Source organism: Ochotona curzoniae, unplaced genomic scaffold, assembly GCF_017591425.1.
Source record: "Ochotona curzoniae isolate NIBS_2020 unplaced genomic scaffold, NIBS_Ocur_1.0 scaffold_3835, whole genome shotgun sequence".
Lineage (NCBI taxonomy): Eukaryota > Metazoa > Chordata > Mammalia > Lagomorpha > Ochotonidae > Ochotona > Ochotona curzoniae.
Genome location: NW_024467114.1, coordinates 11,130,130 through 11,157,171, shown reverse-complemented (window position 1 = coordinate 11,157,171; position 27,042 = coordinate 11,130,130). Strand labels below are relative to the sequence as shown.

The following is a 27,042-nucleotide window of genomic DNA, read 5'->3' as shown; positions in this document are numbered from 1 at the left end:
GGTTCACAATCATGGGCAAGCCCCCAAAGTCCTCCAGCCTCCTCTGCTGGAAGCTGTACTTCTTAATGCCTTCCCTTACCCCGTGTCCATCTGCTCTGCACCTCCTGTCCCTCTCTCTCCAGTTTGGGATGGGTGAGAGCCAGGAGAGGTTGTTATGTAATTTTTACCTCCTGCTGAACTGGTGACAGGCTCAGCTCAAACAGCTCCCTGAAGTAAATGCCTGCAGGACACAGATCCCATGGCCAGCCCTGGGGCAAGGCAACTAGGGCAAGACCACCCTGTGAACCAGTGGGGCCAGCTCCTTGCTGCAGCCACGTGGCCACTTACAATCCCCTCTGCACACACAGTCCTATGCAGTGGCACAGGCTTTATTCACGCTGGTTCTGCCTTGCGAGAAAGCACCAGTCTTTCTGCAAACCTCCCCTCCTGCCCGGCACCATCTTGATCAAGGTGCAACAGAAGGCAGGAAGTCCCCACCTTTCACCTTATATAAAAATCCACTCTAAATAGACCAAGGATCTAACTGTGTGACCTGACACCATCAAATTACTAGAAGATTACTTCGAGAACATTCTGCAAGATATAGGAATAGGCAAAGACCCCTGGCTCTTGGCTTTGGATAGGCTCAGCTTCTGGCATTGTGGCCATCTGGGGAATGAAATAGCAAATGGAAGATCCTTTCTCTTGGTTTCTCCTTCCCTCTATAAAATCTGCCTTCCCAATACAAACAAATAAAACTTTTAAAAAAAAGTGAAGGAGTGGGCCCAGCATGGTAGCCTAGTGGCTAAAGTCCTTGCCTTGCATGTGCTGGGATCCCATAAGGGCTCCAGTTCTAATCCCAGTGGCCCTGCTTCCCATCCAGCTCCCTGCTTGTGTGCTGGGAAAGCACTTGAGGATGGCCCAAAACCTTGGAACCCTGCACCCATGTGGGAGACTCAAAAGAGGCTCCAGCTCCTGACTTTGGATCATATCAGCTCCAGCCATTGCAACCTTTTGGGGAGTGAATCAATGGATGAAAGATTTTCCTCTCTGTCTCTCCTCCTCTCTGTATATCTGACTTGGCAATAAAAATAAATAAATCTTAGAAGTGAAGGAGATTTAAATGATTAAGGAAGATCCTAAGTGAGAAAGAAGCTGATGAATTGTAAAGGACCTTTTCTTACTTTTCAGTTGGCCTTAGTTCAAGCCAATGAATTAAGGGACAGGAGAGAAAGCTATTTCACTGTATTGCCAATTCCACAACATTCCTTTCCAGAAACTTCCACAGAGCCTGGGAGCGTCCAGTAGTAAACACTGAGGTCTACTTCCCCAGAATTTATGGGAAGACCAGTTACTTCAATTGAGAAGGAAAAAGAGGAGTTTTCAAAGATTAATTATATTTATTTCCACTATAAAACCCTTTAGAAAGCAACCGAACAAGTTTCCCATATTGACTACCCCAAGTTTCATTAAGCAGCAATGTGTCCTAACAGGAAAATTCTACTCATTCCATAGTATGTAATATTGGCAAAGTAACATGCAAAGACAGAATAGAAATGAACAATCCAATATCCTTTTCTGAAAAAAGAGTGCCTAATTATGTATTGAATGGCCAAACAAGTTGAAAAAAATATATCTGTAAGGATATCATAAGTGGTTGATATGAGAATTTCTAAGAAGTCTCCCCCTGCAGATACCTGCCCTGGATATATGACACATGAACTACCTATACCTTCCAGTTTTCAGTGAGTACTTATGAAAGCAGATGTGAAAAGACTCACAGGACATTAGATGACGGATCAAAGAACTCGTCATAGAAGTGTGTTGGCACTAATTAGTATGCAGAAAGGAATTTTTTGGTTCCAATTTATTTTTTTTCTGAAAAAAACTAAAAAAAGCAACTGAAGACACAGGGTGGAAGAAAGTTAAAGGTCAAGTGTGCAGAAAGATCGAAGGAGTCAGTTCCACAATGAACCATTCCAGATGAGGTCACACAGTGGCAAATCATTAAAAACACACTTCATGAGGTGTGACACCACGCATGATGCCTACCATGCAAATATTCGGTGAAACGCAGTGTCCAGGGTTATGATGATGGCAGACACCAGGATCAGGCTGCACCACACATTAAGTGAAGCAGTGAATTAGGAGGGTGAAGCTATCCGTTTTCCACTACTGAACATGACAGAGCTCACCGACCATCAAGGGGGATGAAAGAATCCACATTAATTTACAGGAGATCTGATGGAGCCGTCCTCAGAGGGAGCCTTTGCTTGGACTCTATTGTGACTGCCTAGTGAAGGTGGGGTGTTCCAAGCACCCACACTTCCCCTGCGTGACCTCAGGAAGCAGGAGATGAGTCTCCTTTGAGCCTGAACTGTCACTCTCGTTATGGTCAGAGGCAAGTCCCACTCCTGCTCTAGACATCACGGCCTGCCTCTCAGAGCCAACCTTTCTGCATTCTCCCTGGTCACTGCCCCTGTCCCACGAAGCCACTCTACCAACCAAAGAATAGCCACCATCACAGTAGCAGTGGTTTTGTCTAATAAGATGACTAAGTCTGCTTGTTGGGTCTTCTCTATGCTTAGCACTACTAGCAAAGCAGCTTAACACTACTGGGAAAATTAGCTCAGCAGGCAAAAACTTAGACTCAGGGAGAGGCTCAGATGGGAAGTGGACAGCTGGGTCACAAACCAGTGCCTATACGGGATTTTGGCACTTGACAGAGAATTACTCAATTGAACCATCACACCATTTCCCCGCAACTCTGCTTGGAAACAATTTTGGAGGGCACTCTACGCTTGGATGGTGTCTTGCATTTTTCCCCTCCTCAATTACCTTAGTTTCTCAAATACTTAACAGGATACAGAAAGCCTAAGTTTTCTAGCTAGTGCATTTTTTGTAAAAAAAAAAAAAAAAAAAAAAAAAAAAGCTAATTATGGGGTATGGGGCCAGAACTATGCTGTAGTAGGGTAATAGGCTAAGCAGTGTCAACCTCCCCTAGGGACGCCAGTTTGAGTCCTGGCTGATCCACTTCTGATCCAGTGCCCTACTAATGACGGGAAATCAGAGGAAGATGGCTTAAGCACTTGGATCCCTGCACCTATGTGGAAGACCTGGAAAAAGCTTCTGGCTTCCTACTGGCTCAGCCAATAGAAATGGCTATTGTGGCCATTTAGAGTGATCCAGTTTTTGGATCTCTTTCCTTCTGTCTATAATTTTGCATTTCACATTAAAATCTTTTTAAAAAGCAAAAAGTAAAAAGTACATGGAAAAAAGGAATTAAAAGATGCTGATTAAAATGCTAATTATTTTTATTAGCTTCTGGAAAGGCAGAACGAGAGAAACAAAGAACTCTATCATTTGCTGGCTCACTCCTCAAATGGATGCCACATTGAAGGCTGGGCCAGGCCAAAGCCAGGAGCCTGGAGCTCTATCTAGGGCTCTCACGTGGATGGCAGGGGCCCAAGCACTGCTGTTTCCCAGAATGCAGTGGGAGGAAGCTGGATGGGAAGTCGGGTGGCCAGGACTCCAACAGGCTCTCAGGTATGGAATTTCATATAGCAGCTTAATCTATTGTTGCATTTGCCCCTAATGGTCGTATTTCTAAACTATGGCTATGGATTGTAATACCATACTCTGTAATAGTAGCTTCAATGTGCATTTTTAAATGCCCAAGGTTTATTAGCTGGCACGTAATATAATTTATAAAGTACCTTCTAGGTGCCAAACAATAGGACAGGTGCCAAGGATATGGTTAAAGAGTTCTCAGTATTACAAAGGGTGGCAACCCTATCAGCTGTATACTCATTGTCATGTCAGTAAACATATTTTTACTATTATGCTATTTGTAACATTGCCATCTTTAACATTTGCTATGGTGCATCATCAGTTTTGGTGAATATATGTCAAGGGTAATTTAATGTTGTTCCTTAGGGAAAAAGTTTCCCATCTTTTTATTCACAAGAAATTAAAATTATTTTCTAGTAGCTAAGAGGAAATAACAATTACGTTTAGACAGGTAACATATATTTGCTGATTTCACAGAAGTCAGTGGAAAATTGAAGATTATCTTTAAAATTCTTTTATGTATTTGAGAGAGAGCCAGCACCCAAGATGTCAAAGAGAGGACATGGTGAATCCTCTGGTGCAAAATTCTGCACTTCCCCGGGTCTCCTCACGGGTGCCACGATTAACTGTGCTGATAACACAGCATCTCTGTGAAGCGGATCAAGGGACAGCTGAACAGACTTCCTGACACCAGTGTTGGTGACACTGTGATGGCCACGTTCAAGAAGGACCAGCCAGAGCTCCGGAAGAAGGTACATCCAACAGTGGTACTTCAAACATGGAAGCCATGTTGAATAAAAAATGGGGTTTCTTTATTTTGAAGATATTGCTGGGGTCATGGTAAACAATAAAGGTGAGAGGAAGGGTTCCGCCATCACTGAGCCATTTGCAAAGGAGTGTGCAGACTTGTGGATGGAATCCAACACAGGCAACACTGCAACACTGATTATACGGTGTTTTTGTAAAAAAAAAAAAAGAGAGAGAGCACGCCCATTAAAAAATATTTGTTCCCCACCACCCAAAAAAGAGAGAAAAAGGGAGAGGGATTAAGAGTCGGGGCAGGTAGGGGTGGACACTGAGATCTTCTACCTGTTGGTTCATTCCCCAGATTGGGCCAAGCCAAAGCCAGATGCCAGAAACTCCATGTGAGTCTCTCATGTGTGTGGGAAGGACCTGAGTACCCAAGCTGTCACCTACTGTTTCCAGGGTGCATGTTAGCAAGAAGCCGAAGAGCAGAGTCAGCATTCACGTCCAGTCACTCTAACAAGGAACATGATTACCCAACCAGCAGCTACCTGCTGGGCCAAATGCCTGCTGTGAAGGTGATCTGTTTAACTTGCACATTGTCATCCCCACAGTCATCATTTTGCTAAAAGTCTGGAGGACCGAGGCATATGTTAATTGCTAGGACAGCTCATATAATGTCATGATACGTTTGGAAGAAACCGGGGATTTCCATCAATCAAGTGTGTGCTGTGAAAGGTTCTTGGATGACAGCACCCCACAAGAGTGTCCAAGAACCACATCAAATACCAGAACATGGGTAAAGTCAGGCCACACTGTATACCTGACCAGTTCAACATACAGGAATCTGATGGGAAGGCCCAAACATCGAGTGCAGAAAGGATTTAGAAGATAACACCATTGCCGGTAGAAGAAATGTCAGCTTTTTGAAGGTTACAAGAAGGCTGCCCTGGCAAGTACAGGGCAGCATCAGGATCCCAAGTCCACACACAGTTGTACTGAGACCAAAAGAAATATTAACCCAGTGTTTAATTGGAATCCACTGAAACTTTCCAAACTGGATGCAATGATAAAAAGTCCAAAGGCTCGTAACTTGTCTAGCCACTAAGCTAAACTGCAGCACAGGAAAAAAAAGTTCATCCAAAACCTCAGCAGAGAAGCTGAGGGAATAATAAATGTTTTAATCCAGCCAAGAGTACATATTTTATTTCTAAGCACCAATTCCAGCATTTTTTTTTGATGGATGGGAAGTTTAATGTGCTGAGATATAGTAAAAGGTAAGAGTTGGTACTCAGCAGGCATTCCTCAGGCAATGCATTTTCTTCTCTGGTTTAAAAAGATCATCAAGGATTGACTAAGGTAGGCAGCTTTAATTGTACTCTGAAAGCAGCCCCACTGATACGTTTAAAGCAAGATGTTCCAGAGGAGTCGTTAACACTACAAATGCAGTACACCCATCAAAGGAAATGAAGATGATCCAAGGACCCTTGGAACAGGCCAGGAAGAAGTCCAAGTTCCTTTTGCAGGAGCAAGTCCAACATCAATCTTGGGGATGGCCAAGGGCAAAATCACAGTTTCGGGGGAAAAGGCAGAAGAGAAACAGGTAGGGAGAGAGGCAGTGAGGTTGGGCGTAGGAGCTTGGTTTTTAGCCGCTGGAGGGATGGGGAACTCAGGAACATACTAAAAGAGATGGGGCCAAACAGGAGAAACCACAGGGACAACTTAAGACAGTCTTCAATGGGAGTCAGAGGCCCCTCAATATCGTTTGGGTCCCCCCACCAAAGACCCATTCAACACACCTTTGATGGGCTATGCTCCTAGTCCTTGGACTCTTCCATGTTCTGTGTATGTGTTCACCACCAGAGTAATACTTTTTCATATACATGGCTTCATTTTCACTCTTCATCTACTAGGGTAAGGGTCATATGGTCTATTTCCTGTATTCTTCTCACATGCTGTCTTGCATGAAGGTGATAACTAATTTGGGGTTTAAAATACATTGCCCCATAAACCCTTGCTGGATAGAGTTGGAATATTAGCTTTATCTATAAACGCGGTTGTGTGGAACACTGCTTTTCATTCCTTCACCCGAACACCAAACTAGCTCCCCAGGTTCTCCAACACACTCCTGGGAGGATGGAGAGGGGTCCCTGAAAGTCACTGAAGCACTCCACAGGCTCTATAGGATAGAGTTGGACCAGAACTCCACAGTGGTGTAGCCAAAATCTCCTGTTGGGTAGTAAGGACCCAGCCACCTGCACTATTACCTGTTGTCTCCCAGGGTGTACGTACATCAGCAGGAAGCAGGAATCAGAGCCCAGACAATACAACACAGAAGGCAGATACCCCAAGAAGCACCTACATTACTCTGTCAAATACCTGTTCCAGATTTTTTTCACCAAAATACACTGAATGCACCATGACCTTGCCTAAAGTATTCACACACGGCGATCCCTATTCTGCCTGTATTTCAAAGCAAAAACCTTTGCTCTTAGCTTTGATATTGCTGTGGTCTGCATGTTTTCACTTCTACTGTTGAACTTTAATTTGCACTGCATCAGTAGGAAAAGGCGGGAGGAAGTTATGATGTCATCATGGCTCTGCAAGTGTGGGTGGGGCTAATGGGCTGTGAGTACAAGTGTCTGGCCTTCTGCCTCAGGAGGACGTAGCATTGTCTCTGAAGCTGAGGCTTCCTCGACATGCTGCACCTGCTGCTGCCTTGACTGTGGCCTTCCCAGCCTCTAGAACTATGAGCAATCAATTGTGCTGTTTCTAAACTACCCAGTGTATGGTAGCCTAAGTGAACTATCATGGGTATCTTAAGCTACCTTCCAGAAATTTCCAGGGTCCTCAGCTTGAGCATGTTCACCTCCACCCCACATCTGCTCCTCTCCCTGTCTGTCCTGGCTCATTTGTGGCATCATTGTCCTTACATTCAGGTGCCTAAGGCAGAATTGTCAGTTGTTCCTTGACTCCACTCCCCCATCTGGCCAGCTGGTCACTCTATCTGGTGAATTGTCTCTTGGGCTTCTGACTCCCACAAGCTTAAAGCCTACATTCTGATCCAGATGGTCAATGCAGTCTTCTGAGTGGATCTGCCTCTGGGTTTAGCAGGTTGATATGAACAAGACATAGGCTTTGGATCACACAAACTTGAGTTTGAACCCATTTCCCCACTTAGCCACCGAATACACCAGATAAAAGCCCTTTCTGTGGTAATTATCTTTGCTACCAAACAAGATACTAGCATCTAATCACAGGTGATTGTGAATACGTAATAACCAAGGTGCTTAAAATATTTAGCAAACTAACTTGTACACAGTATAAGCTCAACACGTTACTTTTGGCTACCCCTACAAACACATTGTCTATAGTATTGAAAAGCAAGCATTTAAAAAATTAAACCTTAATTACCTCTAAAAATGCATTCTCATAGTCCATAAAATAAAAATCCACACAGTCAAAATAGACTTCTCATTCCAGGGTGGCCCCCTAATTTGGTCCCCATATTTCAGCTGTTTGGAGCAAAATGGCTATGTATGTGTTTGTTGGCTCAGCTGCCTGGAATACAAAGAAACCCATTCCAATAAAGCCCCTGCTTCAGTGTGAGGTCTTCCCTGAGTGTGGTTTATGAAGAATGGTGTGGTAGTGGTAGGGTAGGATGGAAAGAGGGCTGTGCTACGGCCTTAATCCTCTCTCTTCCCACCGCCTGCTTTGTGCTAGAGTTGGCGGATTGACATCTTCTCTTGTATCATTTCTCCCCATCTGTCAGTCCTAATCTCACCAGAACTGACACCCCACAGTCCTTCCGTTCCAGATGTTTCCATCATGTGCTTCCCACACTCCTGGGTCTCTCATTCTATGGTGAACTCTTTTGCCTCTGTCTTCAGCCTTCTCATTGGAAGCCCTCTCTGCCGGGGCCCGAGTGGCATCCCAGCTCTTATTGTAAGCTCACTGCATCCCCAGGTAGAAACTGCTTGTTAAGGTGACTTCTGTTTTGAGCCCGAGTCCAAGGGTCCACTTTCTACTTGAACCTCATGGCAATTTCACTGGCCTCTCAGCCTCCTGCACAAAGTCTTACCACTTTCAAGCTCAGGCCGTTTGGCTGTGTCATCCTTTATTCCTTCTGTGCTCACTTTCTGATTCATTGAGGACATTAGCACTCTGATCCCTGGCTCCTTACCCAACCTTGCCTGGTGACTGTCCTGCTCACTGCAAAGCCCAAAGCATGTTGACCTTGGACCTTTGGATTCTATGCCCTCCTCATCTTCACTAGGTTTTCAGCTTCTCATGTGGCCACAACAACAACAACTACTACTTTTTTTTTTTTATGACTTGGAACTGCTCCAAGTGTGAAATACTAAATCCCACTTTCCAACAATCTCTTTTTTTATTAGCTCTTATTCAATTCCTTCCTTCATTCTTCTTCTTTGATCTTATAGGAGCGTCCAATGGCTTGCTCCCTTTACGTTCTCTTGTCTGTTTCCATTTCCTTTCTTCTCCCTTGCCATCCTTCATCTGGAACATCAAACACATTCTTATTCATAGCTCCAAATTTCATGTTCTACCCTTTCCATCACACTGGGCTGAGGGGCTTCACCCCCTAGCCATCTGATTGTACTTCTCATCCATGTCCACACTGCTACTGTCAAGCTATCTGGGAGGAGATGAGCCCTGAAGACTGACACCCATGAATCCTCTTCAGGTTTTTGATCTAACTCTTCCTGTTTCCCCATGTACTGGGTGCAGTCTGCTCCTTCAGGCCCCGACTCCCCTCACTCAACAGCAGATTTAATCTTCTAAGAATAAAGCCATCAGAGTTGACTTCCATTCACTAAACCTACACCTACTTGACCACCAACCCCTCCTGTTTTCCTATTACAACAGACAGTGCTCACACACACACATAAGATTTGTTCCTCCAGCCACCCTGCTCTTCACACAACATTTACAGATCCCTTTCTCTACATTGTGAAATTTTTCTAACCTGCTTTTTCAGGAGAATAACTTAAACAATAAAAGGAATGGAAAAAAAATCATTTTTTCCAATACTTTCTCACTTTCTATTTACTCTTTATCCCACTGGAGTTCCTGTCTGATCCTCTATAGATTTGAAAGAAACAATATTAACATTGGGCACCAGTGGCTTCTAAGTGTGTAAATAAAATGGACATATTTTAAGTATTATTACTACTCCCCTGATGTATTTCTCACTGTATCCAGTCCACCCTCTTATTTCTAGTTTATTGTAGAAAATTTCAAACATGTTCATAAATAGAATCACATCAATCATCCATCTTCAATAACCCAATGCACAGCCAATCATTCCCCCTGCAGCCATATGCCCCCACCCCGCCTTCCAACCACTTATTTTGGAGCAAATCATTGACATATGATTTCTTCTGTAAATATTTCCGTATCCATCCATAAGTAACTGAATAATTTAAAGTGGTCATAATTATCACACCTAAAATAGTAATACAGGGATGTCATCAAATATAGGTCATCATTGACAAGTTTCTTATAATACCGACTTTCAGTTATTTCAATGGTTTGAAACAAGATCCACATAAGATCCATATTTTGAAATTGGTTGGAAGACATGTTTTTTTCTTTTAAAGTTTGATACATAGTTTTCATTTCTATTTTTTCTGTCCTTGAAAAACTTGATGTTTGTGCAGAAAAGGAATCAATTGCCCTCTAAGTTTCCCCACAGTAGGGATTTGGGATTGCCTTTCTGTGGCTGAATTCAGTAATTGGCACTTGTGTCTTCCACAGCCCCTAAATTCAGAAGTGACTTTGGGCTTTCATCATTCATGAGGAACCCGATACCCTAATGGGTATTCTTTGCCCAGCAGAAGCTTTTTTAACTTGGCATATAAATGCTTTGACAAGAACTTTGTCAGTGTTTGGTAGCTTGCTTTCTTTCTATTATTACAAATTATCTAATGTACAAAACTATGCACAACATTTTAGGCTCCAGACCTAAAATCAGTCCATTTTTTTCAGGATCACCAGCTTCTTTTTTGGTGTTTTTATTTAGGGGGCACATGCTTAGGCACCAGGAGTGTCACTGTCAAGAGATTGCTCATTATTTCTAGAGCTTTTTGGCAGATGGACCAATGAATATGTATTAACTTGTATGTATTTAACATTACTCACTTAGCCCATTTATTTAAAATGCAGAGAGAGAGGGGTGGGAAGATAAGAGTGTGAGTGCGAGCACTTGCCAATCCACTGGTTCATCCCACGAACATCTCTTATGGCTGGGCTGTCAGGAGCTGTTCACTGAATCCAGGCATCTCATAGGAGTGGAAGGGACCCAACTACCTAAGCTATCATTTGCTACCTCCGGGACCGCTGTTCTCCAGAAGTTAGATAGAGAGCAAAGCTGAGCCTGGGACCCAGGCACTTTGAAATGATAGGTGGCTATTTTAAGAGGCAGGTTCATGCTGGGTCAAATGCCTGCTACCTCTTTTATATTTAAATATAAAATCATGAATTCTTGCCAATATCTGCGACTGAAATTCAGGATTAACACTTAAATTCATGCGCCTGCATCTCCTTTCAATTGAGCAGGTAATCACAGCTCTGAATGAAAGCGGCATCGCTGTTTATCAAACAATACGATACAAACAGCAACCTCAGTAACAGGAACTACACAGCCATCAGCCACAGGAGCACGAGGAGTTATCTCAGATTTTTGGAGATTTCTTTTTAATCCTTAAAATATATCCTTCAAAACAGACTGAAATCATTTCCAGGCATTCTTTTCTGTAAGGTTCTGCCATCCATTTGAACCACACTGCACTTGGTTCATTTCATGTTACTTTAAGTTGCTTGCACATCAGTTTTAAATTTCGGTATGATTCCTTAAGATATTTTCATGATTCCAAGTTTGAAAGCACAAAGAAGATAGATTCAAGGAAATTTGGCTATTTGTTGCTTTCAGCCTCCTGCCTTCATGGAAGTAATTTTTATGTGTGCAGTAGATAAACCATGCATATTAAGCAACACATAAATATGCCTCTGAACAATAACTTATTATTTATACTTCTTTCCACATTTAAAATGACAACAAAGAGATCAGGGCCTAACAGTATGTAGAAGTTTTTGGTTGTGGTTTTTGTTTTTTCCCTACACATGAAGAGAATGTCCCAGTGCAGACAGAACAGACATTTGTTTTACCTGGTGCCCTATACCTGGAAACTTTTGGGTCCTTTCTCGTCTTTCGTTGTTCAAATAACTTTTTGCTGAATAGTTTACATTTTTGCTACTACAAGAATATTTTGAAAAATTTAGGAAACATGTTATGAACAAGATACATTTAGTTTGGGGCAAAAAGAATAAAATCCAGGGTCCGTGTTGTGCTGTGGAAAGTTAAGCTGCTGATGGAGAGAGGCTGGGATCCTATATGGGTGCTGGTTTCTGTCCCAGCTGCTGCACTTCCCATCCAGCTGTTGGCTGAGGTGCCTAGAAAAGCAACTTAAGATGGTCCCAATGGTTGAGGCCCTGCCACCCAAATGGGAGAAGAGGCTAAAATTCTCGGCTCCTGGCTCTGGCCTGACCAAGCTTCCACCCCTGTGGACACTGGGGAGTAAGTCAGCAGAAGGAGAACTTCTCTCTATCACTCTCTTTCACATAAATAAATTAAAATGTTGAGTTCCATGAGCTTCCTGAAGCACCCTTGTAAGCTTTGGCATGGATTCACAGCAGTGGGAATTGCTCAGTTAAAAAAATTGTTTTTTGATATTGCTAAATTCTCCTTTCTGAGTTCTGTTATTTGGCATCTCCATGGCAACACAGGCACATGGCTGGTTTCTTTCTGTTCCTCGCAGCGTGTGCTAGGAACATTTTTTTGTTTTTGTCAATCTGATAGTGGAAGATCAGCTTCCTGACTTGGTTTTTGTTTGCCTGTCTCCTATGGGGATGTGCATCTTTTCAGAGCGAAAGGCTTCTGATCTCTTGCCTCGGTTACCTCCACTAATACCCCTTAAAGCCGTGCACAAAATTTAGAGTTTAATTTTACTTGTGGTGTTACTTTCAAATCTTTTTCACTAGCTTCATTTCCTTAGTTTATTTCCTACATATTCCTTTTCCTCCAAATTCAGTTGTAGTATTTAAAGCCCACTCCTTTAGGAATATTATGGCTAGTCTGGCTATTGCTAAGCACATAGCTGCAGCCCAGGGTCCTCTCTTCTATCCCCCAGAACAAGCTGGGGAGACTGTGAAAGGCATCCCCTGGCTGCCTCAAGCAGCACCAGCATAGTTCTTTCCCAGCATACCCTGGTGCTCCCTGGGGCTGTGACGTTAGCAGAAAGCTCTGCAGTCCAGGCCACCATCCTGGGTTCTCTGTGCCTACTCCTGTTTTCACCTTTTTTTCTTCCTTTCATCCAATCAATCATCAGTTTTTGGGATTTTTCTCTCCAAATGGTTCCAAATCCACCAACTTCACTCCACCTCAAGCTACTGGCCTGTGTCACTGTCATTTCTCCCCCAGACCACAGCACCTTCCCTGCAGAGCTGCTTTGCTTCTCGCTCTCAAATACTGCAAGAATTACCTTTGAAAAACACACATAATCCAGGGGCTCCCACCAGATGTGAAAACTCCAAAGGTGCCAAAACAAACCAAACGAAACCTGCCCCTTCCCCCACTCAAAAAAGAAAAACATACATACACACACACACACACACACACACACACACACACACCCACAGAACACAAAATCCAAAGAATTCCAGCCTCATATCTTATGTCTCTATTAGTACCCAAGGCCAATGAGAAAGAGCTATACAATTCTAGAAGGAAGTAAGAAGAGGAGCAACTTGTCCTGTGGGAAGTCCTGAGATGGGGGTAGGGAAGGGGATGTTGTGGGTGGGTTCTAGTGGTGAAGGGCGACTTCACTTTCAACTTTATTAAAAAAAAAAAGAATCAAACAGTCAATGTTCCCACACATTAGTCTTTTGCATATAAATAACAACAATTGGCTGAGAAAGTCTTGGCCAGCTTTGAGGCAGACTTGGGCAGCTTTGGGGCAGTGGATTGTAGGAACTCCTAGCATCAAGTCATGTAGAACAAGGCTTCAGGAATAGCCGACTGCTAGAACTCCACCCCCTTCCCTGGTATTTCACTTTGGCACTTCACACTCAAAGGCGCTCTTACCTTTGTGGTCCACAGTTTGACAGTCCAGTCAAATGATGAAGTGACAAACAGGTGAGAGAAATCGATGGGGCCCACTGCCATGTGGCAGTTAATTCCCGTCACTGGTCCTTGGTGACCTTCAAAGACCTCACCAATGCCTGCCTTGCTGCATGAAGAACACAGGGGAGAAATTCAGTAACCTTCAGGTAGACCTGGTTGTCTTGGAACAGAAGTCTTTCTCTGCATCATTACTTTTCCATCATTGAGAATCGCAGCCACCCAGCACAACTCTACCTTCACAGTAATCTTGAGACAACTTGTTTGCAAGCATGACCGTAATTTTAGTGATTAAAAAAATATCAGAGGGCAACATCATCTTTTGAACCTTCAGAATTTAATATCAACTTTTACCATCTAATCATTTTCCACAAGTGCCTCAAATCTTATCATTGTTCATGCAACTATCTTTATGGTCATGGATACATCTAAACCTGGAAGATTGTTATCCAAGAAGCTTATTTGATTTTTGAGTTGGCATTTTCACCATGTTTCATTTTAATTGCTTTTGGGGACCCTATTTAATATGAAATTACACATATGCTCGGGGGAGACAAAGTTTATTCTCTCAAGAAATTTCTTTTGCTGGCATAGCTCAAAAAGATAACATTCTGGAAACTTTTGTTATGACAAAATACAACAATAATCTGATGACTCGTAGAACATGGAGGAAATGATGCATCCTTACCATTGGAAACAGAGCAGAGATTTGCAAATCAGTAATCAAGGATACATTTATAAGGGCAGGGGTCTTTCTTGCTACTAAGTGTCTAACCAGTACATGCTCAAGAAAAGTTTCTTGAATGAAATGGCCTGACAAGGACAAACTTTGCTTCTCCATGTCAGAAACAGAAGTATTATTTGAGAAATGACATCACATTTTAAAAGGTGCTATATATATTCAATCCATAGCCAAGCTGGTATTATTTCCAGACTTCTATTATCACAAAACAGTTTGCATAAAATCACACACAATTAGGAAAATCTGAGAGTATACTCAAAACGCTGTGTCTTAAAAATTCATGGGCAAGAAGTTATAAATACAGCAGAGATACAGGAATCGTAGAAATTCAGTATTATGCCACATAGTTAAAAATGAATTCAGTTGTTAAAACATTTAGACTATTTAAATTATTAAAACATGTAGAGCACCAATAAATGTCAATGTACCGAGTAAAATTTAGAATCGTGAGCAAAGTGCAACAGCCTATATTCCATGTAACAGGCACTCAAAAATTATGCCCAATGCAACTGCTCACAGCAGCCCTCCATGTGCTCATTTACATAGGTTCTAATGAACACTAGGAGCAGATCTTTGAAGTGGCCCCTTGTGAGACCCCTTTCACTCTTTAACAGCATCCTGAAGTGGTTTATAGGGTGCAAAATGGGGACCTTGTTTAATTTATGGAAGTGGATTTGCACCTTCCCAACGTTAGGGGAAAGACAGAAATATTGGCCTCTCCCTGTAGCCCTATCTGATCCATTTACAATGTCAGCAGAGCCAAGGGCTGATACTTTATGGCTTTGCCAAGATCTGTGTTTTACATTTCAGATGGGTAGACCAAAATAGGAAGTGAAATGATGTTAATTGTAAAGGGAGCTGTAATGTATGCCACAGGGAACTTTCATTTGAACTTTTGTGCTTCAAACAGACAAGAGCCATGGAACAAAAATAGGTATTATGTAAAATAGTGACATCAGTAAAAACAAAAAAATATATAAAAAATATCTATGAGTGTGTTTCAAAGCCTTCTCTGGTAGCCGAGGACCAAAGTAATATCATGGGGTAAGTCAATTAGAATCATGGCCTAGTGTTGATTTAAAGATTCCACTTATTTTTATTGGAAAGGCAGATTTACAGAGAGAAGGAAAGGCAGAGAGAAAAATCTCTCATCTGCTGGTTCATTCCTCAAGTGGCTGCAATGGCCAGAGTTGAGCTTATCTGAAGTCAGTAGCCAGGAACTTCTTCCAGGTCTCCCACATGGGTGCAGGATCCCAGGGCTTTAGGCCATCCTCCAGTGCTTTCCAAGGCCACAAGCATGGAGCTGGAAGGGAAGCAAAGCAGCCAGGACACAAACCAGTGTAGTTATGGGATTCTGCTGTGTGCAAGTTGAGGATTTAGACACTTAGCCATCATTCCAGACCCCTAATGTTCATTTTTTAAAAAGAACTTTTGAATTTTTAAAAATTTCTTTTTGGGGTAAATGCAGTGGCATATAAAGTTAATCTTCTGCCTGCTAATACCAACATCCCATATGGGCTCAGGTACCTGTCCTGGTTGTTTCACTTGTGATCCAGCTCTCTGCTAATGGCCTGAGAAAGCAGTAGAGGATGGTCTATGTCCTTGTGCCCCTCCACCCATGCAGAAGGACCTGAAAAAAGCACCTGGCTCCAGCTTTGGATTGGATCAGCTCTAGCCCTTTGCAGTCTTTTGGGGGAGTGACTGGCAGATGAAAGACCTCTATGGCTCTCCTTTTCTCTCTGAAAAACTGCCTTTCAAAGGAAAACATTTTAAAAAATATTTCTTTTTTTGAAAATCAGCATAATAGTAGTGGGTGGAATGGTCGGGGGAATTACACATTCCCTGGTACACTCCCTACATTACTGTAACAGTCAGGACTGCATGAGGCTGAATCCAAGCACTCCACCCACAGGGTGGCAGGGGGCTTGAGTATTTATGCCATCTTCGGTTGTTTTCCCAGAAGAATCAGTAAGAGGCTGTATCACAGAAAGTACAACCAAGCCTCAAACTAGCACTGTAATTGGTAGCTTACCCTGTGACAACACAATATCCACAAGCTTTATCCTATTGATTCTAATCTGTGTGTAAAGTTGTGTGACTCCATGTTTGGGCTACTGCATTCTCTGTGCCTTTGTGCTACTAACAATGCTCTACCTGTGTTAGATATTTGTGCATCTAACTGTCCCCTTGTCATTAGTTTTTTGAATACATGAGCCAGACTGAAATAACTATCTGCCTTGTATCATCTGACAGTGAGTTCTGTGACAACTAGAGGTGGCACAAATGTTTGTATGAATGAAAACCTTTATGACATCAATTTATATGTTAAGACATTAGTGAGTACATGAGTGGGTGGTTTTAGCCAGACTTTCTGGAGTAGCAAGGCCAGGCATAGAGCTGCAAGGCCTGTCTTCCTACGTCACCTCCTGGTCATGAGCATGTGAGCAGGGCAAATGCTGCTTGTTGCCATGTACACAGCAGCAGGGACCTCACAGCTTGTATTGTGTATATGGAAACAATCAGGCAAGTGAGGCACAAAGGCTTGTCACTTCTACAATGCACAGAAACACTGCAGAATGTGGCTCCCCATTAAGTCTAAATAGGCAGGGATGAGTGCAAGCAATGATCCATCAACTGAGCAAAGTACTGAGGTGTAGAAGGAATTCATCCCCAGTGGGAGCACAGCGAACCTTCTAAATACAGGGAGGCTGCCTGTTCAGTCCTGCATCTAACTATACAATCTAGTCCAAATTAGTGGATTGCACTTTTGTTGGTTCCTCAGTCAAGACAGAGTTCTCATCACTTGGGAACCGGAGGGTAGTTTGTGTCTCTCATACTGTCCCAGCTCCATTGAGTGTTGAGTAAAGGGTCCTAAGAACCTTATCTGTAGTATTTGGACCCTGCTTCTTGAGCCTCCACATAGACATTTAGCTTGCCACTTATTACGTATGGAAAGAGTTTGGTAAGAAACCTGGAAGATGAATGGTGAACCGGATGTGATCCAAATTATTGTAGGAGCATGTCAAAAAATATACAAACTAGTGAACAGTTGATAGTTGATGTCAAACACTTGATAGTGCCATTCTGAGAACTCTATTTCAATATTCTCCATAACACTTAGCATCTTCTATCTATTTATTTGTAAGTCATTTGCCCCCCAACTAGAATAAGAACTCAACACTTAGTTATTCCTCATGGTTTCCTTGTTATGGCGCCTGTTGGTTCTTTGCAAGTATTTCAAGAATGAACGAGTAAAGATCATTCCACGGCATTTAAAGGAGGGAGTCATTTTCTTTGACTAAGAGAACCAGGAAAGGTTTTATTCTAGAAGGAGCTCTCTGCCTGCTTTTGAACAATGGAGAAGAGCTAACGAGACACAGAAAAGTTGGGTTCTGTAATTTCCTCAGAAATACGTTTCTCACCATGCAAGATGGATATAGTCTAGGCTGCGAGAACCTACATTGACAAGGTAAGACAACAGAAACTCACCTTCCATGACGACAAGCTGTGTAGACTGTGCCCTCTTCACTGCCAACCACAAAGTTATTGACATCTCCCATTGGGAAAGCCATTCCGGTAACAGCGACAGGCTTCGACTTATTGTACACCAGCTCCATGCTCTCCTACCAAAACACAGTGTGGTTATATTTCCATCTCTCAACTCCTTGCTATGCCAAAGACAGCATGGAAAAATCATTTGGCTCAATCATCTGTTTGCCTTTTCCCAGCTGTGCCAGAGACCATGCTTTCCTGCCCCTGACATTCACGTGGCTGTCCATCTCTGGTTTCAGGTTGGCTGGATTTCATCAGTGTGTGCTGTCACTTCTTAAGTCAGGCAGACATGACAGGTGAGAATTCTGAAATTAATGGTGCAGAAACTGAAGATAATACTGTAATGGTTACGCTTGTCAGCCCTAGGCTTTAATAAAACACACAATACCCTTATATTTACAAACATTTTCAAAATCAATTGTTCCTGAGAATGCACAAGTGCTCGTATCGAATGGACGAAGCACATTTGTCAAAGCAGGATTATGTGTCTTGCACAGACTAAACCCAGAGCTGTCACGCAGGTTGTAAAGACTGGATTTCATAGGGACTAGATGTCCTGAAGGGCAGCCACTAAGTGGCTAGGCTAGAAGGCCACAAAGCCATGGTGACTCAACAGGTCTTGGAAATTATACACAAGAGTCTTTATATACAATTTTTACAAATAAGTTATTCTATTCATCTTGTTTTCTTTGTATATTCTATTTATTTCCCTTTCATTAGAAAGGCAGAGAGAGAAAGGGACAAATCAGTGTTCACTTCCCAGCTGCCCATACTTGGCTAGGTTAGAGCTGGGAACTGGGTACTCAAAATAGGTCTTCCACTTGGGCGACAGAAATGCCACCATTAGCGGCCTTCCAGGGTCCGCATTAGCAGGAGCTGGAATTGGAAGCAGCCAGGACTCTAACCTGGTACTCCAATATGGGAGGTGATATTGAAAGTAGTATCTTAGTCACTGCACCAGATACTTGCCCCTAAAAGGATTTTTAAGATGGGATATTCAAGAGTTTTGGAAAACCTACCACTGAATTCTGTTTCACAGTAATGAAGGACACAGGAGTATTTCTGCCTATTTACATCTGAAATCATTTTTACAATCCTTCTGGGGTATCATGTCATTGTAGTTGCTTGGAAGTCTAGCTTGGGAGTCTAGTTTTTCTTATATAAACAAACCAGACCATTTTAGCACTGTCTGCCCTAAATAGAAAATTCATGTGGATAGTGTGGGCAATGCAGACCACAAGGTCCTGGGATGTGCTCCACAATGCAAAGAGTCACACGTGGCAGGCCATCAGCATCTGGGCTGGGAGAACGTTGTAACTGCTACAGCAAACGTGCCCATTTGGGGTGCTGTGTATCCCCAACGTCAGTTGCAAGGCAGTGATGTTTCTCAGCTGCCCACTTTGGGGAGAGCAACCAGGGTACCCGTCAGATGCTCTTTGCTCCACCTCCTCAATAGCCATACCATGAAATTCTCCATCTCTACAGAGAGGTGGGCGCTGTTAAAACTAATAAAAACCATCTCAGTATCCCTGCATGACTGGCTTACATCTAAACGAATGCATATCATCAGAAGAGGCCCACTTAGAAAGTGCTACATAGAGGCCTTGTTCCTGTGTGTTTACACTCTCCACACTTTTCAAGGAAAACAACACTTTGATGAGAATTGTAAGAAAAGGCCATATAGCATGCACAGGGCCTGAACTGTATAAAGTTCAACATCAGCAAGCAGAGGGACCTATATATAGTTTCTTTGTTTGCATACATATTTTGAAATTTTAATGCCTTCTGAAATTGTATGAGCAATTCTAGGTCTATTATCCTTGGGAAGAGAACAGGAATATTAAAATTCAGAATTATCTTGTAGATATCTATTTTGCATTTTCCTCAGCAGCTTTGAAGGTTTTTGACAAAGGTTAAAATAATGAACTTGTCTTGGTATTTTAAAAAATATCTTTTGCTTGAAAGGCAGAGAGAGAACAGAATTCCCACATGCTGGTTTACTCCCCAGATGACTGCAACATCCAGAGCTGGGCCAGGTTGAAGCCACGAGTCAAGAAATCTATCCGGGTCTCCCAAGAGGGTGGCAGGCACTCATGTACTTGAACCATCATCTGCTGCCTCCTGGGCACACATTAGCTGAAAGGCAGAGTCAGGCGTTACATCGACCCCAGGCACTTGAGTACAGGATGCAAGCCACCCATTTTTTTTTTTTTTATTGGTATTTAGTTGGAGGTACTTCTTGTTATGCACAAAGAAATGTGAAATGCATTCTACGAGAAACTCTGCATGATGTGTGTTTGTGTCTGTATGCACACACACACATCTATATGCATACATACATTCTGGACGTTCCATGTAGCTAAATTTCTGCTTCCAACGATTTCCCACTTCTGTTCCTTCAACTAGTTCACATCACAACAAACAGTAGTGCTTTGTAAAGTTTGGAACTACTTCATTTACGGCTTCTCATTTGTGGAAGAAGGAAGGGCAGGAGCCATACTACCGACCATTCCAGAGGCAAAACCAGATTGTTTGACACATTTGCCATGCACACAGGCAATTGTCTGGGCTGCAATACAAGCGAGGGCTTGGGTTTCTGTTTTGTTGGGACACCTATCTTCCCAGACAAGCCCCAAGTGGGATAGCCCTGAGGAGTCCTAGCCTCATTTGCCTGTGTTTAGCTGTACAATTGGTGAGCACAATTTACGCCACAGGCAAACTTGTATAATGACTGTGATTTAAAATGGATTATTTCATTTTCACATGAAACTGACCTGAGGATTAATGTATTATGATAATTACATGATTTGTGGTATAGGAAATGGGTTTTGGCTTCACTCGGAGTCTGCTGAAACCAGGCTCTTCTCTTTCAAATGCATCCATTGCGCTGATCTCCTATAGGATGTGAGGGTTTGGTTTTCAGGAGCCATATTCCATTAAGTCGGTGTCTCTTTTAGCCAGGATGCTCTTTGGTGTAGGGGAAAACAAACTCACCTGTGGCGTGGAGAGCATGTCCAGGCTCCAGGAACACATTTTCCCATCAGTGGAGACAGTGATGAGGTTATGAGCATTCTGGGTCCCAACAACATTTACACAGTACACAGGATGCTGTGAAAACGTAAACACACAGGATCAGCCACAGAGCCAGGAGGAAGTGCTTACATTCGAGTCACAAACACATTACTGCACAGCAAGGATTAAAGAGTGACATAACTCCACCAGAACACAAGCCTCCAGCCATTTGCCACTTTTGATTTGAACCTGATTTCTTTCTGAAAGCTCTGGCAGTAACACAGGGCAGTGGGAATACTTGCAGAGTTTCACCTTGTTCATTGAGACGCGATGCTAAGACACTGAACCAAGGAGTGCCCAGGAGGATGGAGGGGGCAGACGCAGCCCAGGAGGCCAAGCTGCAATACCTAAGTCCCTGCCAGCATAGGCTTTCAGTAACAGGGGACAGTCCTCAAAATGTCCAGACTGTTGACTTCGGAAGGTGTAGGTGTCCAAATCTGGAATCCGGACCTGTGACTATAATGTGTCAAACAAGTCTTTATAAACAGTGGACCTTTTGAGACAGAGGCACGAATGGTGTATTGTTGGAACAATCTATTCAAAATTGTCCTCCTTTATGTTACTGTAAAATATAGCATAGTGCCGCATTAATTTATTTTTCAAAATAAATTAATTTTGGAGGCTAAGCTTTGGCCCTGGCCCCGAGAAAGACCATTTATGCATCTCGGGAATGATGGAAGACTCTCTAATCTTCTGTCACAACTGCACAAGATTAAACCTCCTCTGTAGAGCCTTAACTCAATGGTGGGCTAAAATCATTTGCAGCTGGGCCCTCAGCAGTAAATGGAAGGTTAGCAAATGCAGTGCCTAGCAACAATTTGGGCTGGATTTCAGGCTGCTTGGTCATCAGCGGCCAAACCACAACTTGCTCCATGCAAATAGCAGAGGGTCTAAGCCTTACTGGTGATGAGTTACTGTCCATAATACCTAGCCACAACTACAATGAAACAATGTTTAATATTGGAAAGTTGGCATTATAGAAAGGATGCTTCCCCAGCTATGATTATCATATAAACTCCTGGTCAGGACGAGTGGTGATAATTATCCAGAGGAGGTACTCAACCACGCGGTGGTCCCAACTCCACTTAGAGGGCTGTTGAAAGAGAAGCCAGTTTTAGCACTGATTCCTGGCAAGGTTTTCCTTCCACAAATGGGGACAAAGTTCAACGACATCCTTCCAGGGCTGTACAATCTTACAGATCAAAATGCTATAGTGATTTGAATATTCATAGATTCTTTTATGTCTCCCATATTCTGTGCTCCTAAATCTTGCCCTACTTAGACAAACTGATATCAATTATTTCAACTCTTCCCGGACTATTTGGTTTCCAGAACCTTCCACAACCATCCCAGTCAGCATTTTTTTTTTTAAACTACGTGTTATGCTGCCTGAGTTCTAATAGTGAAGGTAGGAGAATGAAGCAAAATGCTCCACTTAAATTCTGACCACCAGGAGATGCATGTCTGGTGTTGACTCATGTGGAACAACATGAGAAAATATATAACAATATGCCTTTAGTATTCACGCATCAGTTTGAAAGAAAAGAAACTGCACAGAGGCAGACCCTGGGGCATGTCTACTATGTGCACACACAAGGCTACTTAATAGAAAGGAGCAAGGCAATGGTATAGCTCATTTTCCTGGCATAGATGCCAGATTGTTTTTATTTACTTTAGGAATAAACTTACTGTGTGGCAGCAGGATTTTGTTTTAATTATGATTTCCTGTTGTCCCAAATGCATATGTGCGGTGGGTGTGAAAGGAAATTAACAGTAATCTGTGGTGGGCCTCTTTTTCCTTTTTGATCCTGGTTCCAATCAGCCAGGCAATAATGGAGGTGGAAAGACAAACACAGAATTAGGGCACTTTGAGCTCTGGATGAGACAAAACACAACTAGAAAAGTGTGCTTTGTTCTGCTTCCTTACAGAAATGTTATTCTGTTTGATAACGTTAGTGTTTCAGGTGTGACAATCATTCTAACACACACACACACACACAAGTCAACTCTTTGGAACAACTCTTGGTTTTAAATTCTCTGCAAGACATTCTTGCTAAATCCTTTAACATTTGGACTGACAATTTTTGAAATTGTGCAAGATGCATTTCCAAGACACATCTTTCCAGTGAGCCAAGAAACGGTGTCACACTAGTAGACCAGACACGTGCATAAAGCCTGCCTTCTCTTGGACCCCAATTTTTTGTTACTAGTTTTTTTCTTTTGAGAAACAGGGTAGGCAAGAGCCATTTCCTAAGATTCCCAACAACTACTTTCACCTGCACGTGTCTTTGGCTCCAATGAATTGAAATCAACGTTGTCTTAGTGTTTGTCATTTCCCACTGTCAGTCTTCAAAGACTGGAAGAATTTTCCTCCTTGTGGTCTTCCCTAGTGCAGCTAGCAATCCTTCTTCAAGACAGAATGGCTGGAAGGCCAGCACATGAGACAGATGGGGCAACCACATTAAAAAACTTGAGAACAATAGCAGAGCTATATCATTGGGCATAATTTGGATATTGGAGAGAATCCAGTCAGTTATCCTGAATGTCAAGGTAACAAGAATTGATGGAGACATGCCTGTCTTCTCATTCCTCCCAACAATTGCTATACACACCTGTCATTCTCTTAAAGGAAATGACAGAGTAGTTGTCTTAGGAGCACGACACTAAAGCTCTCTACTAAATTATGGGTAATGGTTTTGAGATGTTGACTTTTAACCCTTGGGATTATATTGTCACTGCAGACCTTACATTGACATGTATACCACGCATTCCAGAATTTAAAGCCACAGTGCCTCCTCAAATTAGCAATGGAAAAGGCCTGTGGCTATTGTCCCTAGACCTGAACTGTTTACTCTTCATGGTCTAGTTGAAAAATACTTGCTTCAGGGCCCGGCACGATGGCGCAGTGGTTAAGGTCCTCGCCTTGCACGCCCTGGATCCCATATGGGCACCAGTTCTAATCCCGGCAGCTCCACTTCCCATCCAGCTCCCTGCTTGTGGCCTGGGAAAACAGTAGAGGATGGCCCAAAGCTTTGGGACCCTGCACTGGTGTGGGAGACCCAGAAGAGGTTCCTGGCTTAGCATAGCATCGGCCGTTGCGCTCACTTGGGGAGTGAATCATTGGACGGAAGATTTTCCTCTCTGTCTCTCCTCTCTGTGTATCCGCCTTTCCAATAAAAATAAAATAAATCTTAAAAAAAAATACTTGCTTCTTCCTTGTAATTCAAATGTGTAAGGCTTCTTTAGGAAAAAATTCCATAGCTGTCTTGCAAAGTTCCTTTCTTTTTTGTGTAAATTTTTACCCTCTTGACTCCTGGTCCTTGGGATGTCCAAAGTTATTATACTCTGTTCACTAGAGCCTGCAGATTATTAACAGATTTCTCTGAAGCCAATGTTTGCTTCATCTACTTTTTTCCTAGGCTTTTTTTAAAAGAAATTTATTTAATTTTATTGGGAAAGAATCAGATTAATGGAGAGGAGAGACAAAAAGATTTTTCATCTCTTGGTTCACTCCCCAAATGACTGCAATGGCTGGAGATAAGCCCAAATGAAGCCAGGAGCTTCTTCCAGGTCTCCCACATGGGTGCAGGGTCCCAGAGCTTTGGGCCATCCTCCAGCTTTCCCAGGACACAAGCAGGGAGTTGGATGGGAAGCAGGGCAGCTGGGACAAGAACCGGTGCCCATATGGGAATACTGGTGGGTGCAACGTGAAGATTTGGGCACTGAACCATTGTGCCAGGCCCCAGATCTTTTTAAGATCTAATGACTATGTACGAGATTCTTCTTAACCAGAATTGCTGGTACTATCCACACTTTTGTGAACGGTGGTGTTTGTCTTTTGGGTCTTGAGCAGGGTTGGCAGAGATATGACAAACGTTTGACTTACTGTGTGTGCAGCTGCTGACAAGGGCGTCCGTTGCACTGGTGTCCTTCGGTGACTGCGATTGTCCCAGAGGACAATCTGGCCGGAGTACGTCCCACCAACCACCAGGTTTGGATGAAAACGGGCAAAACACACCGACATCACAGAAGACTGTGGGAAAATGGAGCGAGAAGCACTGTCAACTGTGGTAGAAAGGACAGTGACCCTTGCTTGTGCCTGAAAAAGAGTTCATCACATGTTGGCCAACAAAGCAGCTGAAAGCTTGGCATGGGAAGTGTGTCGTTAGGAGGGAATTTCTATTCCAAGGTTGGCCAGTGGTTCCTCCTTGGAACCTGAAATTTCAAGTTCTGGCCCTGTTGTCAAATAAGCATAAAACCTATCTTAAGTACATCGTTGTTTTGTGGTCTGTAAAGCTTGCTTGATGGACATTTCCCATCAATTGAATGAAACAGCAAGAGAACTAATATTAACGCCCCACTCACAGCCTCACAAAGCAATTCTCCACTCTAAGGGTATGGTCACATCAAGTTACACTATGTGTAGTGTTGAGAAAGGCAGAGGAATTCAAACCCCAGGGTCTTTAAGAAGAGGTACTTTTTTTAAAAAAATATATTTTGGTTTTTGGATTACTGCAGACTTCTAGGAAGCGAGCTGACCTTGAGTGATCTAACCGGCTTCTCCCTAAATTCCCACACCTCCCACAGTCATTCTCCCTGCCCTTGATCCTGACCACTTCACACAGTTCTTCGTGTTGTTCTTTGGCTATTTTAACGGATAGCTGGCAGTGGACTCTGGTCTGCATTGCCTGGGACTGTCATAGCTTCACAAATGTGGTTTCTTGGCACCACATTTTATAGGAAATGACTTATTTGGGATACAACCATGATGTACTCAGCATCAGACAAATGACCCATTCAGAACTGTCCAATCTCATGAGTCCCACAGTAGTCTGTGTATACATGTATTTATAGGCTGTACTCATGGTTTTAGTACATACATTTTAATCCTGCAACTGTGTTCATTGACCAGTCTTTGAGAAATTATTTTGTGTCAGAAGAGCATTGTGCCAGGAACAATGGGAATCAAAAGGTAGACTTTGTCTGCAATGCACTTGCGCCTTGATAAAAGGAATTACAAAACACAGATGAACTGAGCTGCTGCCAGACTATCCAGTGCCTTTGCATGAAATAGGAGACAGGTGCTCCCTTTGTAGAGATATTGCCCTATAGGCACGGAATCACTTTAGCAGGCAGGCAGCGAGGTGAGTTTGTCACCCACTTGTCTTTTCAGCCTGACATCCTCACACGGGGCACACCAAACAGCATCATTGATGGATGTGTGTGGTGGCTCAGCCATGGGAGCATGCGTGGGTCTCTGTGGAGGTTGGGGGAAACAGATGGGGGAAAACTGTTTTATGTAGAAGAGGGTGGAAATGGTGGGAAGGTTGGAAAGACTTGTCCACCAAAGGCGACAATTCTCCTGGTCTTTTCAACAAATGTTATTGGGACAATTGGATAGCAGCCTGCAGAGGTAAGAAGCAAGACCTGCACCTGTCACATTATACAAAAATCAGCTCTAAATGGATCAAGGACCTAAATCTACACCCCAAAACCATCAAACCAAGAAGCACTCTCCAAGATATGGGAATATGGAAAGACTTCGTGGGAAAGATTCCAAAAGCATAGGCAGACAAAACCAAAATAAACAAATGGGACTACATCAAACTAAAAAGCTTCTGTACAGCTTCAGAGACCCAGAAAACAGTAAAATAAACACACTCTCCAAAATAACAACCCTGTGAAGATACAGGGAAAGAAAATGAATAGACATTTTTCAAAAGAACAAATGCAAATGGCTAACAGACATATAAAAAGATGCTCAGGCTCTCTAGCTGTCAGGGAGATAAAAATGAAAACTACGCTGAGGTTCCACCTAACACCAGTGAGGATGGCCTACATTCAGAACCCTATTAAAACACCTGCTGGTGTGGATGTGGGGAGAAAGGTACCCTCCTTCACTGCTGGTGGGAGTGTAGGCTAGTACAACCTCTATGGAATCAGTATGGAATATGCTTAGAGAACACCAAGTGAACCTGCCATATGATTCAGCTATCCTGCTCCTAGCAATATACCCAAAGGAAGTGACAACTGCATATGAGAAGGGGATCTGTGATCCTATATTTACAGCAGCACAATCTACAATAGCAAAGACATGGAAACAACCCAGATACCCATCCAAAGAAGAGTGGTTAAAGAACCTGTGGTACATCTACTCCAAGGAATACTACTCAGCCATTAAAAA

At 42.8% G+C, this 27,042-nt stretch overlaps 1 protein-coding gene and 1 pseudogene across 12 annotated transcripts in view; one reads left to right on the top strand and one right to left on the bottom strand.

Moving 5' to 3' along the window:
* DYNC1I1 (dynein cytoplasmic 1 intermediate chain 1) overlaps positions 1–27,042 on the bottom strand; it is a 228,755-nt gene that overhangs the window by 32,998 nt on the left and 168,715 nt on the right. For all 12 annotated transcript variants that reach the window (XM_040964606.1, XM_040964608.1, XM_040964615.1 and 9 more), the window contains 4 exons: positions 24,745–24,891; positions 20,781–20,894; positions 17,724–17,857; positions 13,457–13,601 (listed from right to left, as the gene is read on the bottom strand). In XM_040964606.1, coding sequence (XP_040820540.1) covers positions 13,457–13,601; positions 17,724–17,857; positions 20,781–20,894; positions 24,745–24,891 — 540 coding nt within the window. The remainder of the gene's footprint in view (positions 1–13,456; positions 13,602–17,723; positions 17,858–20,780; positions 20,895–24,744; positions 24,892–27,042) is intronic.
* LOC121145867 lies at positions 4,096–4,950 on the top strand (annotated as a pseudogene).